The 16,859-nt window shown below is 38.3% G+C and overlaps 1 protein-coding gene across 12 annotated transcripts in view; it reads left to right on the top strand.

Annotated features, from left to right (window-relative positions):
* Nucleotides 1-16,859, top strand: part of birc6 (baculoviral IAP repeat containing 6) — a 117,576-nt gene that overhangs the window by 83,399 nt on the left and 17,318 nt on the right. For all 12 annotated transcript variants that reach the window (XM_077239452.1, XM_077239444.1, XM_077239446.1 and 9 more), the window contains exons 66-69: nucleotides 8,373-8,589; nucleotides 11,095-11,240; nucleotides 14,588-14,698; nucleotides 16,442-16,659. In XM_077239452.1, the coding sequence (XP_077095567.1) occupies nucleotides 8,373-8,589; nucleotides 11,095-11,240; nucleotides 14,588-14,698; nucleotides 16,442-16,659 (692 nt within the window). The remainder of the gene's footprint in view (nucleotides 1-8,372; nucleotides 8,590-11,094; nucleotides 11,241-14,587; nucleotides 14,699-16,441; nucleotides 16,660-16,859) is intronic.

Consider the following 16,859-nt stretch of genomic DNA (forward strand, 5'->3'; position numbering starts at 1 on the left):
TACATGTAGCTTTTAAAACAGAAGTTGATGGTGTAATACAGACCTTGAGCAAGGTTCTGCAGAGACTCACAGAAATGGACAGTGGTGAATTGGGTCAGCTCTGACAAGCTTTTCAAACCTGCCGCAACATCCTGCAGGATGCACTCCTACTCCCCTCGATCAAACACCAAAAACAGAGAGAGTGAGTGATGGCTTGGAAACCTTTTAATGGATGTGTGTGCACTCATCCGAAGCACATTCATGCCTTTACCCTTTTTTTTCTTCTCTAAATCTCCACCACGATCATCATTAGAGGACAAACTCTGAACAATGCACACAATTCATACCTGACAGTCAAAACCTGCAAGATGCATTATTTTTCTCTTGCTGAGGTTTTTTTCCCAGCCCCAGTGTACAGTTTCTTTTTCTCATTAAGATGTTTGTAGTGAAGGGTTGTAATAGCATTCAGCCGGTTTCCTCTTCTGTGATCTATTAATATTAGGGGTGTGCACAATAGATCGTAATTTTTGTTTTAACGATGTGCAATCTGACATTATCGAGTATGCCCCTCCCTTTTAAAAAACCACGCTTAGAGAGTACATACACTAATTGATGTAGCCTTTTCGGTTTAGCTTAGACTGTGCGTGCGCACTTAGACTGCACGCTCTCACTGCTTGATTTACTCTATTAAAATGCAGTAAAAATGCCCCTGTATGACTTTGTCTTTTAACTCATATTTATATCTTGATAGTTATGAAATCACACAAAGAGTGCTAAATTCCCCTCAAACATCAGCACTATTGCAAATGTGCTATTAAATTTATACAGCAGTTTAATAAACCAAGTTCATATTAAGTGACACAATATGCCTGTTTTGCTTTATTTCACTGAATAGCATAGTTCAAAATAAAGCCACAGCAGAACTATTTTGTGTCTCTGAGCAACACACAGCGGTGTTTCGTTACTGAATGAATCGGTCCATTTGAACGAATCGGTTGAATGAATGATTCAATGACTCACTCAATAAAAGTCAAATGCTTTGTTCCTGAAATGATCAGCTGTTTGAGATAATCTGTTGAATTAATGACTCGATGATTCGCTCACTAACAGTGACTTGCTGCCACCTACTACTGGTGGTTTTAGTTTCATATTTAAAGCATCTTTTCAATTTTAAAATGGTTTAATATATTAGCGTTTTATTTAAAAACAATCAAAAGAGTTACATTTAACTAGGTTTTTCATTTGTCATCTCTGAGCTGCATTAAACAGTCTGTGTAAATGCATCTAAATGCCACTTCAGTTGCAGCTTCTTTGTTTCCTCTGCATTGCAAAGATGGATTTAGTTGATACTGATTTCATTTGATTGGTAACAGCCCTATAGTGTCTTATTATTTTAATTGGATTTATTGATTAAATGTAATAATTTGACATCAAGCATAGGCTACATTTAATTAGGTAAGAAAAAATTTGCCGTTATAAAGGGAAAAAAAATATTTCAACATTTGAACATTCAATTTCTGTCACTGCTGCAAAACTAACACCGCACAAAATATGAAGAGTAAAAAAAAGTTTAGGAGTCAGCTGTCCAAGTTAGCAGCACAGTAAAACACATAAAAAAATATCGTCTGATCATCGTTAAACAAAATCCCAGAAAATATTGAGATTTATTTATTTATTTATTTTGCCGATATCGCACACCCCTATTTAATATATCTCATTCTGCTCATTTAAACAGGTGCCCTTTGTAAAGTCATATTCTCCTCTCTCCAAAGCTCTTTGACAGCATGTGTGTGCCCACACAAAATGGCAAATGTCTGTCAGAGGGCTTGTCAAAATTAATTACGCCCTCCTGCGTGGAGAGAGATAGATGCCCCTTTTTGCCTAGATGGGTGCACGGGAGCTAAATTGGATAAAGAAATGAAAGTGGAGGAGTGAAAGGAAGGATGGGAGGACAGAAATGGTATGGTCATTAAAATGAAGCAGTCACAGAAAGTAACTGGACCTCAAGATTATTTTTGCTTTGTTGGCCTTCGGTCGACTTTGCTTTGTGGACTGTAGGATGCTGGTCTTCAAACTGTTTTTTATTGGTTTATGCTGGCGATTTAATCACAGTTTCTTACCTAGTGTCAAATTAGGAAATATTCTACAATTCAAAAGGTTTTGGTTAGTAGGATTTTCTTTTTTTAGAAATCAATACTTTTAGTCAGCAAAAATGCATTTAATTGATCAAAAGTGACATTTATTCAGTTAAAAAAATATTTCTATTTCAAATTAAATTGTTCTTGTGAACTTTCTAATTATCACTGAGTCCTGAAAGAATGGATCATGGTTTCTAGAACAAAATTAACTGACAACTATTTTCAACATTGATAATAAAAAATGTTTCTTGAGCGGCACATCAGCATATTAGATTGATTCCTGAAGGATCATGTGACCATGAAGGAAAACCTTTTTGACATTTTTAATTTTGGTACTTGCATCAGTTGCTCAGTTCGCTGTCCAAAATCCTGACCTCATGAGTAGACAGACACAGTGTCTTTAGAGCATTTTTGAGAAACTGATTCCTCTTCAGATGAGAGAAATGTTCTGAATGATTTAGTGGCTTTAAATGATGCAGAAAGGGAAGAATGCACTTTGTTATCCTTCCGTTCGCTGAGGGTTTTATAGCAGCTTTGCAGAGGAGGAAAATTACAGCCCTGTGGTCGTCGCCATTAGCTCCATCAAACAGCCTTGTGTATAAACAGCCTGTGCTGGCACAGAGTTTCCTCAGATTCAAGACTGTTTTCCTGAAAATGACAGCTTTTGTGCAGCGCAGATACCTCCTGTAAGCAACTCGTACATAAACGCCTGGAAGGGCCACTTTCTCATGAGGGTGTCGATGTTAATGCCTACAATCAGATTGTCAGGGCACCAAAGTGTCTGCTTGCTGATTCCACGTGTTTAAAGTAACTCTGAGAGCCGCCACTGTCACCTGTTATCTCTGGGGTCAGCTGAATAAAATCCAGAGATAGCGGCATTATGAATCTGGACTCATTCTGATGATGCTGTTGGATTTGGTGTGGTATTGGGACAAGGAGTGAAGGTTTCTTTAATGGAATATTGTACTCAACCTTAAAAGTATTCATTTAGTAATGTTCACTACGGTTTAAAATTTGGGGTCAGTAAGTTTTTTATTTCTTACATTTTTGAAAGTCTCTTCACCAAGGCTATTTATTTAATCCTTCGAAAATCATTCTAATACACTGATTTGGTGCTCAATAAAATTTCTTATCGATGTTGAAAACCGTGATGTTAAAATAGAAAGTTTAAAAACTTGAAAAAGACTTCTTTTCTAACATTATAAATGCCTTTACTGTCACTTTTGATCAATTTAATGTGCCGACTTGCTGCATAAAAGTATTTCTTTAAGCCTTTAATTGGTTATCAGCTGATATCAAACATTTTTGAATTCATCAATATTGGATATCTAATTTTGAATGCTTATTTCCTTTATTTTACATTTAAATTACCTTTGCCATCACTACTAATAATTAAATAACAGTATTAAATGTTATCTTTGGCAGATGTCGTAATAAATTATTTTACATTTTTTCATACTCTCAAAATAAATATTATTTTATTTTCATGGCGTTTTTTTAAATTGACAAATTCGCTGGTGGAATCTTACTTGTAGTGTTTTATTTTTACGTGCTTCGTTCGTATAGATGGCAAATAGTACAATTTTAAGCTTTTTATTGGTTATCAGCAACAATCAGTTGATCAGTTTCAGGCATAAGTTTAATATTGCAGTATCTCTATTCTAGATGCTTGTGCATTTTAGTATAAGTTGTGGTGATAAATAAACCATCTTTCGGTCTCTTTGGCACATGGATCAGGAGCTGTTTTCTTCAGTGTGTTGAGTCTGTGGTCGGGTTGTGCCATCAGTCCATGTCTTGCGTCTCAGTGTTGTCTGTGTCAGAGAGATGCAGAAGTGTGAAAGGGAGATGCAGTAGCGCTCATCTTGTTTTATTCCTCATTCTGTTGCATTATTGATGGAGTGCTTCTCTGAGCTCTTGCTGCATGTGTCTTTCTTTCCAGCCGGACATCATGTGAAGGATTCTCTCTTGCTTGCTCACTCACTTACACACACTCCAGACAGGCGGAGGACTCTTGTGCCCTGAATGATTTGGGAAGCATGATTTTTGTGTCAGTCATTAGACTCCAGGCCCAGTTCCGCTCTGCAAAGCGGCATTTATAATCAGACTCCTGTCAACCTGATTTACTTCAACAAAAGTGTGCTAGTGTTACTTCAAACACACCAAAGAAAAGTGTACACACACACACACACACACACACACACACACATATATGTATATATGTGTGTGTGTGTGTGTGTGTATATATATATGCGCATATATACACACACACACATGTGGAGTGTGCATATTTCACAGTGGAGTCCTATTATAAGAGGGGTTTTCAAGGTTTTTTTTAAAGAGAGGGTCTCTCTTTATCTGCATGTCATGAACAGTTATGCGTTTCTGCACATTGTAAATAACAGATTAAATTTTAACTAACCCACGAGGCAAAAAGCGAGTGTGCGTTTCTGCACTGCTGCTGGTGTGTCTTGTCCCGCCTGTCCTCCAGATCTTTGTTGTCATGGTGACAAAGAGTTTCCACCACATGCTCTGAGAACTGTCACACACACTGCATACCCCTAAAACGTTTCTTCATGGTTCCGGTGTGTGTGTGTGTGTGTATGGGGCCTCATAATGGGGCTGTATTATACTGCCCTGCAGAAAAGACATTTGTTACAAAAGAAATAATGCTGTTCTTTTGAACATTCTGTTCATCAAAGAATCCTGGGGGGGGGACATGGTTTCCACAAAAATATTAAGCAGCACAACTGTTTTCAACATTGATAATAATAAGAAATGTTTCTTGAGCAGCAAATAATTATATAAGAATAATTTCTGCAGGATCATGTGACACCAAAGACTAGAGTAATAATGCTTAAAATTCAGTTTTGCCATCACAGGAATATGCTACATATTAATTTAAATATTATTTAAATTGTAATATTTCACAATATCACTGTTTTCACTGTATTCTAATAAATATCTGATCAAATAAATGCAGCCTTGCTGAGTATGACACTTTTATTTTTTTAAGATGTCTCTTGTCTGTACAAGGCTCACTCACTCTCTCTCTCTCTCACTCTCTCTCTCTCTCTCACACTCTCTCTCTCTCTCTCTCTCTCTCTCACTCTCTCTCTCTCTCTCTCTCTCTCTCTCTCTCTCTCTCTCTCTCACACTCTCTCTCTCTCTCTCTCTCTCTCAATCTCTCTCTCAATCTCTCTCTCAATCTCTCAAACACGCACATACACACACACACACACACAACATGGGGCCTTTGTTTGTGGCTAACATCTTTTATAGAGTGCCGAAGTTATGACGTCACTTTGTGGGACAACTCGGAACTTTGGACTTTTGGAAAATCACAAAAAATAAGATCTGTGTTCAACCAAGAGTTGTGACCCTTACAGGTTTTGTCTATCAAGAGAATCTTTACAAGTTAATCCAAAATGTATACATTTTGAAGCCTATATAAAGTTTAAAAAACCACTAGCAGACACAATAAAGTTTAAAAAACCACAAGCAGGTTATAACTGGTGTGTTTTATGTCATAGATCAAAACGTGAAAATATTTAGGGCTTTAACCACAGACCTTATTTCAGGCGATTTAGGAAAAACCCATTCAAAAAACCCATAGACTTTAGGGCGAGGGAACCGGAAGTGCTAAAATGCTAACTCACTTCCGCGTTGTGGCCTACGAAGTGACATCATTACTTTGGCACTCTGTAGACAGTGAGACGATGGGGGGAGAGGTCAGTCACAAAGGTCTTAAGGTACAAAATGAAGAATCGTTTAAAGCTCGGTGGATCAGTTTGAGTCTAGATGACCTGTGACCCTCCTGGAGTCTCGTCCTGGTGGAGAGGGAATGAATGGATGGATGGATGATATCGAAGTGTTATTAGAGCTGCTGTGAGGAGTTTGACGTGAGAGTATAGTATTATCTATAATAAGATCATCTCTTTTCTCAGCCTTTTCCTTTTTTCTTGTCCCGCTGTCTGGTCTCCCTCTGCTTTTTCCTCCCTTTGTTTTCTCCTTTCCTCCACTTGCCTCATCTTCGGTTTTCTCCACTCCTTCCCTTTTTATCTTAACTCTCATCATCTTTCCTGCTTTCTCTTTTCCTCTAAATCTCCTCTCCACCTTTCAGAGCTCAATCGTCTCCTTTTTCTGCTTCCTCTTCTCCTGGTCTTTTCTCCTTTTTATCGTCTTCTCTCTGTTGTACTTGTCTTTTCAGCTATCTCATTTTTTTTTCTTGAAATCCCCTTTCCTTTTTTGCCTCTTTTCTGATCTTCTACTTTTCTTCTCTTTCTTTCTTTCTGTCTTGTGTTCCCTCGTCTTCTTTCCTCCACTTAACTCTTTTCGGTCTTCTTCCGACTTTTGTTCTTCTTCTCTCTACTCTCTAGCATTCTCATCTTTTTGCCCTTTTCTGGTCTTCTCTACTATTTCCTTTCTTGTCCCCCCTTTTTATTTCTCCTTTCTGGTCACCTTTCCACTTGTCATTACTTATCTCCTCTACTGCTTTCTTCTCTCTTCTACTCCGCTCTGATGTCATCTGCTTTCTCTTTACCTCCATTCTGTTCGCCCCTCCTACTTTCTGGTCCCTTCATGTTTCCTTGCCTGTTCTCTATTCTCTTCTCCTTCTGATGTGTCTGCTGTCTTCCCCTCGTATGTCCTGTCGTGTCCTCCCTCCTCTCTTCCTCCATCATCTCCACTCTTCTCTGTGCACGGCAATGGAGGGCAGGGGAGCTGACGTATGTGTCCTCTCCGCTCTCACTAACATTGTTTATCATCCACCCAATCCAGCATGGAGCTGAATGTCTGATGAGGTAGAGAGAGGGGCAGAGAGGAGGATTGGTGTGCAGTAAATCACTTAGTCTGTAAATGAGATGAGAGTGAAGGAGAAACAGTCTGAACTGAGGAGAGCATGAGGAGAATCTGGAACATAGACTGACATTGAGATGATACAACACGCACACTAAACGCTCTCTGATCTATGTTGTCCTCGCAGTGAGAGCACACTCAAATGAAAACCTTTTGAAATGGCTCTTTCAGGTGTTTAAAATTCCTTTCTTCTTAAAGTGCCCCTGTTATGATTTTTTGAATATTCCCTTTCATGCAGTGTGTAATTTAGCTGTTTGTGAATGTGAGCGTTCTGCAAAGTCGTAAAGTCGAAAGTGCATGATAAATCCTTATTGTCTCCCAAAAGAAAGAATCGACTCTGAACCGCCAATACGAGTGTTTTATTTTATTTTATTCGAATCCTCCTACTTTATGGTTCTATGTCGCAAGAAGATACATTTGCATAATGTCCGCCTATGTTGTACGTTGTCCGCCCGCTAACAACTTGACCAGCCCACAACACGTCATTTAACTGACGACTGATTCGCAAATCTCGGAGTTCAACGTGGGATTCACAAAGCGTTTCCTCTTTGTTTGAGAAACATTGAAAAATGTGGTGATGTGCAATGTATATTATGAGAAAATGGAAGTGTTCTTTGACCTTTGATGCATGTAAACCTGTTGTAGGAGTCCTCCAAAACAAAATGAGTAACCTTTAAATAGCATAATAGGGGTGCTTTAAAAACACACACAAGTCACATAAACATGCACTCAGGACTCATGATCCTTACATTCAGCTGCACACTGATAATATGAGCCTGATTATAGCGTTTTGCTTGAAGACCCTCAGTAATCTTCCTCTGTCTCGTTCCCTCTCATCCTTTATTCTCTCACTGTTCTCGTTCTGGCTTTAAGACTCCGCCGTGCCACAAAAGGATTATCGTGCCTTCTCCAAACAGGAAATACATGCACAAACAGCCCTTGTGCCTCAAACCACGGGTCCTTATAGCATCTCAGCATGCTAAGTAGAAGAGTGCTTGTGTTTTATGCTCGTAAAAATGGAACACAAAAATAAAAAGATTCTGTCAGTAAATATATTCACAAAATATATTTTGCTTAAACTATCCTTTTAAGCAGGTGCTTAAAAGACAAGTGTTCTAATTTGTATATTTATAAAATGCGTGCAAGACGACTCTTCCGTTTATATAGCATTCAGTTTATATACCATCCTGAACGATTTCAACTGTTTAAATATTTGGAGGCTATAATGCTCCTAAAAACTTCTACATTAAAAACATCAACCTTGAGAGTCTGAATATGTGTATGTGTGTGGGTCGTCCCTTGTTTCCCTCTGTCCTTCTGTCTTTTAAGAGATGTAATCAACTTTGTCTTTTATAAGTGTCCTGTCTTATTATGTAATGTCTCTCTCTCTGTCTCCTGCAGTTTTGGACATGGCGCGTCACGTACCCCTGTACCGTGCTCTGTTGGAGCTGCTAAGAGCCATCTCCACCTGCACCAGCCTGGTTCCTCTGCTCCTGCCGCTATCAGGAGACGCTGCCGAAGAAGAGGAGGATGAAGAACGCAACGAGTGTCAGACCTCTGTCGGCATGTTACTGGCCAAGATGAAGACCTGCGTAGACACCTACACCAACCGCCTCAGGTGCGCTCTTCCTCTCTCTTAGACACACACACACACACTGGTCAGTCAAACTAAGGGACAGAGGACGGGCTGAGTGACTGCTGATGGATGGATGTTCACCCTGTGACACTCAGTCTCTGACCTGCATGCAAAAACCTGACTTATATCCTCAAGATGTAACCTGATGCTATAGCCACAAGTCAAAACCTTTGTTTCATCAAAAGAGTAACACACAGTGACGGCTAGATCAGTCAGTGCTCCTCTGTTTCCCCTGAAAAGCCTCCAATCTCCAGTGACCTTCACACTGACCTGAGCTTCTGCTGTTCCAAACGTGTCCATTTCATATAGTGTATATGCAGAATAGTGTAGATTATAATTTATTTTCACACTGTTTTCGCTCGACTCAACACATACAAATTATGAATTCGATTTTTTACCATGTATTGTCGAGGAATAATATTTATATTTTACATAAAATTTTGTTTTTTGTTTTACAACAAAAAAATATTGTTTTTTAATTTAAAACTTCAAACTAATTTTTAAAAGGATTTTATTTTTATAATTTTTAAATGTTTTTTTTTTTAAATGTATATAGAAATAAAGTAATACGTGCACCCTTGAATGACAGCGCCATCTTAATTACTCTCCTCTGCGTCACTTACGGGCAAAGGACATTTATGATTTCATGTCCTCTTTCTCCTTTGTCTCTCTCTCTCTCTTTCATGTTCCGTCCTCCTGCTTAATGAAAGATGCATGTTGTGAGGGTGTGTGCTTAGCTGCAAGACAGTTGTTTTTAATGGTTTACTTTGGGACAAGTCACGATCTGCTGCCCATTTAATGCATTCAGTGTCTACCAGTGTTGGGCAGTAACGCGTTACTAGTAACACATTACTGTAACGCATTACTGTAACGCAGTTACTTTTGACAGTAAATCATACTGTAACGCATTACTTTTTAAATAAATTAACTCCGTTACCGTTACCATATGGTGCGTTGTCCGTTACTTTTTTAAATTAATTAATTTTGGCTGAAGTGTAGCCTACAGCCTAACCTGCTTGCAGCAGAGACGCATTGTAGGATTGGTGGTAGGGTTGCTTGCCACCCGTCCCTTAAAATACGGAATTGTCCCGTATTTACAAGTAAAATGATGCATCCCGTATCAAATCAATAAGAGAAGCCATTTGTTCCGTATTTTACATAAGGCCCAGACATAGCCTAGTTGGATAAGAACATAAGGATTTACTATACTAATAGCAAATAGCCTATAAAGAAATCAATTTCACAATAATGTTACATTATGATTAAAATCAAATGAATTTTGTCCATTTTCTAAGCTTAGAAAATGCACATTTATACGGGCTGAATTTTATAGGCCTAAAATAATGTTTAGTAATTCTGTGAATTACACTGCGCAAACCAAAGTAATACTACCCACCGGATGAAGAAGGGTTGGCTCTCAGTCTCCACAGAAAAAAATATTTATTTTATTTAATTTTTAGTGTTCGCATTTATGAGGAAGAAACAATGTTAAGGACGTGACAGTTCTCCGTACGTGAGCGCTCTGAAAGCGGCACAAAAATATGTTTTAAAACTTTCACAGAGACATCAAACAGAAAGCACAAAACCTTTCTTTAAAGTAAATTTTGTTTCGTATTAATTGTATCTTAATTTTAATCAATGTTTCATCAACCAATTACCTGGATTTAATAAATAAGAAGTAAATATAGCAGACGATAGATAATCACGAAACGGAGGCGCCAGCGCGTGAACTAGAGCTCGTCTCATAAATGAACCGAAACTCGGCGTATAAGGTAACCTACTTGCCTCACAGACATGTCTACTTTTAAACAGAACAATTCAAAACGAAAGAAAACAAACTACAGACTGCTCTCTGCATATGTATTCCGTATGAAATGTGCATTTCTCTCTGGCGCGTCTACTGCGAAGATCGCGAGTCAGCATAGCGAGTCACCTCAGAAATCCTTGTGATATATTCAGTTTGTGCTGGTCTGACTTAAATAAAATAGTGTTTAAAAATTACTTTCTGTTTAAGTCAGTTTTGTGTTTGTGTAGACCATAACGCATAAAAGAACATTAATGGGAACATTAAAGAATGTTTTTTTTTAAGTAACTAAAAAGTTACTTTTAACAGTAATGCATTACTTTTTGGTGTAAGTAATCAACAAAGTTATTGAGTTACTTTTTGAATGAACTAACTAGTAACTGTAACTAGTTACTATATCTTAGTAACTTGCACAACACTGGTGTCTACTAGCGACTCTCACGAGCAGCGCATGTTTGTTTCGGGGTTTGGGGACATGCGAGGTTGAGAAACTCTTGTCTTGAGGACTTGCTGTTGTTTTTTTCTCTGCCATTTTTGTAGTCCACTCAACCCAACACTAAATGTGCAATGAAACATGTCACATGTTCACATGCACACAAGCATAAATATAGACCCCCAATTAATAATTTATAGCGTCTACAGAAACAGAAATGTGACCCATGATGATTCTTTGTCCACCTTAGGTCAAAGAAAGACAAAAGTAAAGGGGTAATGAAGGCTGAGACATCTGACCCAGAGCCAGAAGGCCTGACGCTGCTAGTTCCCGACATCCAGAAGACTGCAGAGATCGTCTATGCTGCCACAACCAACCTACGGCAGGCCAACCACGGTGAGAACAATCTACTATTTCCCAAATGCATCCATTAGGTCATGTTTATTAAATAATCATGGAATGGTTACATTTTTAATAACTTTGATTAAAATGCTTAACAGATGGGTGTTTAATGAATTTCCAGTTTAGAAACATTGACTCATTTTTTACTTATTATTTTCTACATTTTAGACACTGAAATAAAGTCATCAATACACAAATGGAATTATGGAAATTTAGTGATCAATAAAATGTTAAAGGGTTAGTTCACCCAAAAATTTAAATTCTGTAAGTATTTACTCACCCTCATGTTGTTCCAACCCCATAAGACTTTCGTTTATCTTCAAAACACAAATTAAGATATTTTTGATGAAATCTGAGAACTGTCTCACTCCTTCATAGGCTTTTATGTAATTTCATTCTGCTGGCCCAGAAAAGTTAGTAAAAACATTGTTAAAATAGTCCAAGTGACTACAGTGGCTCAACCTTAAGTTTATCAAGCGACAAGAATACTTTTTGTGCGCGTAAAAGAAATAACGATTTTATTCCACAAACTCTCCTCTCTTCCCTGCTATTCACTTTGTTGGGCTATTCACAAGGTACAGCTCTTCCATGTTTTACAGGAGAACGCTGGTTCACTATTGGTTGAGCACGAACACATGCATGTGTTATGGTGCTTGCGTGAATCGCGTGGCAGACTGGCATGGAGGAGAATAGATTGTTGAATTAAGTCGTTCTTTTTGTTTGTTTTTGTGCACAAAAAGTATTCTCATTGCTTTAGAACATTAAGGTTGTACTACTGGAGTCACATGGACTATTTTAACAATGTCTTTACTGCCTTTCTGGGGCTTTACCATGGTAATTACGTTGCAGCCTGTGGATGGTTCAGACAGCTCTCGGATTTCATTAAAAATATCTTAATTTGTGTTCCGAAAATGAACGCAGCTCTTACAGGTGAACTGACCCTTTAAACGAATCAAAACCATTGTATATATTAACTTCTTCAACAAAGTTGCTCTTTGTCTAGATTCCAGCTCCTTGTAAACTTAATGAAGAGCGTCCTGGGGTGGTTTTGTACTCATTTAGTCCAACTCATCCATTTCAAATAAAATGCATACGTACTTAAACGTATTTAAAAAGTTTTAATGGGGTCAGTAAGATTTTTATCTTTCTTTTTTTTTTTTGAAAGAGATTGATACTTTTATTCAGCAAGGATGCATCAATAGAGACAAAAAAGACTTGCATTGTTACCAAAAAAAAATATTTTCGAATAAATGCTGTTCTTTTGAACTTTCCTTTTATAAAAGAATCCTGAAAAAAAAAATCTTTTTTTTTTATTTTGTGGCAAAAATATAAAGCAGCACAACTGTTCTCAGCATTACAGTTTTAACAACTCAGCATATTTAAATGATTTCTGAAGGATCATGTGACACTGAAGCCTGGAGTAATGACTGCTGAAATTTCAGCTTTGCCATCACATTAATTTTCTAATTCATTTAAATTACAGGTTTTTACTGTATTTTCTATTAAATAAATGGAGCCTAAATAAATGAGCATTAGAGACTTAAAAACATTAAAATAATCTTACCGACCCCAAACTTTTGAATGGTAGTTTGTTTACAAAAAGATTGATCTTACCCAAGTCTTACCCATGAATTTTACTGCACCATTTAAAGTAAATTTCCATCTAAAACCCTTTTAAGAAAAGCTGTTCATGCGCTGTGTCTCTGTAGGGCCTGATTACTTAGGTGTTCAAGACTTGAATCAGAGCACAAGTGAAAGCAGGACAGTGCTTCGTGTATAGTGGTCAGTCCGGAGAGTGATGGTGTGTATTTCACTGGCTGAAGACACACTCCTTTCTTATCTGAGGGCCCCGGGGGACATGGAGTGACTGTTTGCTCTGACAAAATAAGCCAAAGAGAAACGGCTCTTTAGCACAGACCCCCACCAGAGGCTCTCTAAAGCCTGATTGCGTTCTCGAAGGACTTTTAAATGGAAAGTCAGCTTTACTGGGCAGTTTCGTTTGTCAGACTAGACTTAATCTATGTTGTGCTAATTCTTTAAGATTTGAACCAACAGCCCTTAGTCATGACCAGGGTGCATTTTCAGACAGGGAGGTTGTATGATCAAGTTTTGTCCCTTTACACTGACCTCATAAAAACGGATGTGACCATGTCAATTCCTAATCCCGGGGTTTAAAGCTCTTTAGAAGTCACATCTGTTTATTAACATTTGCAAACTGTCTTTCTCAGGTCTTCTGGGTCTGGGACATAGCTAAGAGTAATTTAGACCACTTTGAGCATTTGTTCCTAGGCAGAAACCCTTGTCATCAGGTTTGCGGGAATTTCCTGCGTCACTGTATCTCCACATATAATAGCTATCACCCTCCCTTGGGTATCTCATGCTCTCATTCTCTCTGTGATGAGTGAATGAAAGGGCGTTAAACGTGGTGAGGCGGATCAATGCTGCTGTCACCATCCATAAGGAAAATCTATATAATAAGAGCAGTGAGACATTACTTACCACCCCATTTAACTGCTTAATTAGTACTCCATCTTTTTTTTTTTTAAGTGCCAGAGATGGCGCAGTCAGGGTGTCTGATTGGTCGAGAGTGGTTTCTCATAGTTCGGTATCGATATCACCATTAGTATCGTGCACTGATGTAAGTGGAGCTATCGATGTCGGTTGGATTTTATGTCGCTCGTATCCAAAGTGTAGCCGTTATCGGCTATGTTAAACGCAATGGTAATTTGATTGGCTGTCACAGTGCATGTGATGAGGGACATATCTCTACACCCACTGCGGAATGGGCGGAAATGCCATAAAGCTCCATAAATATATGGAGTTTACATAAATATATGGAGTTTAATTGTGTTACTCTAACGGCCTCTATCCGCAGGTCTAATATGTCTCACTGGAGTGGTGATGGTCTGCTGGTGTCGTTGTCATTAGTCTGGCGCCCTCTCGATAACAATCTGAATTGGGGGAACAGAAATGCAGCGACTCATTTGTGTAACAACATGACATTTCATGCTTATTGTCATTTATCAAGATAATAAATTTGCAGTCAAACGCGTCCCACTGGGAGTCTTTTAATTATCAAGTATTAAAAAAATTGTTTAAAATGGGCCTTTTTTCTTAGCAGTATATTTTGTTCACTGATAGCAGAGCTACATGCCCTCATTCAGGTTACTTTTGCGTCTCGTAGGGATGTGTTGGTTGTTTAGAGATGAGATGATGGAAGATGTGACCCACTCGAACACTCCCTCAGGCTACTCTGAAACACACATGCTTCTATCTTTTTTAAATATTAAAAAAGTTTTTAATATCTTTTTTTTTTGATGTGTCTGTCTTCTGTTTCTCAGAGAGGAAGATGGCAGAGAGCTCTAAGAAGGCAGCAACAAGGCCCAAGCCGCTGTCCATCTTGCGTTCAATGGAGGAGAAATATACAGCAGCAATGAAGAAGCTACAATTTGGTGAGTCTTGAACTACACATCTCTGCTAGTGCTAGACACATATGAGTTTTACTGGCTGTTAAGACATCTAGAGAGCATGTATAATAGAATTAACTCTTTGAACAAGCATTTTATTAGACATTTTACACAGTAATGTTCAAATAATTTCGAATATTTTAGGGATGCAAGTATATCGATACTATATTGGTTAACGACCAATTTTCTTTAAGTCATCAGTTTCCTCTATTTTTAAATTTAGATTATCTTTGCCATCATCTATTACTTACTTAAATTATTCTTTAAAACACTAATAATGTAGTTACACTGTTAAAAGCAATTTTTCAGAATGAATATTTTACATTATTTATTAATCTTTTACACTATTTATATTATACGTTATAATGCTTTAATGCTTAAATTCACTTGTAGCATTTAGAAATTGTTTAGAAATTTTGTATTAGCTATTTATTTGTTTTTTGGTCATAACATGAAAATAATTATCAACTTAGCGGTATCAGCCAAAGTTTTACTATTGGTGCATTTGTTAAAATTAATATATTTAACAACACATTCATATATTTATGGTTATTTGGTGACCTAATGCGTTAATGTCACATTACATGCAGGTAAACAAAATATTCTAAAGTATTTATTTATTTTAATGTAACATTCTTGTTTTAATTACTAGCTTTTCAGTAACACTTATGGCGCTTTTCCATTACCAGTACCAGCTCGACTCGACTCGACTCGCCTTGGCTCGCCTCGCTTTTCGTTCCGTTTTCCATTGCAGAAAGTATCGCCACAAATAGTACCCGGTCGTCATAGCGACGCCTTTCGTTCCTCGTTGCCCCATCAAGCTCTCGCTGGATCCTCTCTTCGGCAACCAAACAAAGGAATGTCTGCACCTCCTCGTTTGACCACGGCGTATTCTTCCGAGTTGCCATAATAATAGTAGTAAGTTTAGTAACTATCTCTGGCTAAACTATTTAAAAAAGGCGGGGTTATTCTGGATACTCCATCTGGCGCGTGCAAAGATGACGCAGTGAATAGTGACGATTCTCTCTGACCAATCAGCAGTCGGCATTGTTTTCACGTCACATTTTAGTATCGCCTTAGCTCGCCTCAGCTCGCTTAGAACCTCGCCGGAGGTGGTACGAAAAAAAGTACCCGAAAGCAGGTACAGGTACAACTTTTACACAGTGGAAAACCAAACAAAGGCGAGTCGAGTCGAGTCGAGCCGGTACTGTGTAGTGGAAAAGCGCCATAAATGGATCACAAACCCTGATTCAAACCTATTTTCCCCCTTTTTTTTTTTTTTTTTTAACACATTTGTACCAAGTAAATAGTTAGTGGATGGATGGATGGAAATTGCTGTTTTCTCTTCAGCTGCTTTTTCCCCTTTAAGTATACCAAATATTTGAATGAGCACAATGCATCTGAATTGAATTGGGGAGGATTGTGTTATCTTGCTGGTAGAATGGCTTTTCTTGTTGTCATTTCACATCTGTCTTTGCTCTGATTGATGACGAGTTTTGTTCTGCCAAAAATGATTTAGCCCAACCTCAGACGAATGAGGTAATCGGAACTGACGTGACTGTTAACAGGTCTGCACTGGCTCACACAGAACAGACCCTTCAGAATACACAGTACGCCTGTTTCTGGGGGAAATGTGATGAAACGTGAATCTGATCATATCTTTCAGGTGTATTGCATTGTCATTGTGACTGCTGATAACTAACTGTTCGTGTGTGGTCTCTTCCACAGACACATTTGAAATGGTGTGTGAGGATGAGGACTCTAAAATGGTGTTTAAGGTGAACTACCATTACCTGTCTCAGGTGAAGAACGCCAGCGATGCCAACAGTGCCGCCCGTGCTCGACGATTGGCACAGGAGGCGGTCACGCTCTCCACCTCCCTCCCTCTCTCCTCCTCCTCCAGTGTGTTTGTCCGCTGCGATGAAGAACGCCTGGACATCATGAAGGTATGGATATACACCCTCGGCCCATCCACTGACACTCTATTTAAAAAAAGAGATTGTTGTTGAAAAAAAAGATCTATTTAGGCCACATCAGCATCTTAAATTAGTTTAAAAGCACCACAATTGTGGACCAGAATATATCTCATATGGACGGGTAAGATTTATTACCAGAAGCATTCATGCAATTAACTACATTATTAGCA

This window comes from Siphateles boraxobius, unplaced genomic scaffold, assembly GCF_051911475.1.
Source record: "Siphateles boraxobius isolate OS27281-9 unplaced genomic scaffold, OSU_SipBor_1 22, whole genome shotgun sequence".
Taxonomy (NCBI): domain Eukaryota; kingdom Metazoa; phylum Chordata; class Actinopteri; order Cypriniformes; family Leuciscidae; genus Siphateles; species Siphateles boraxobius.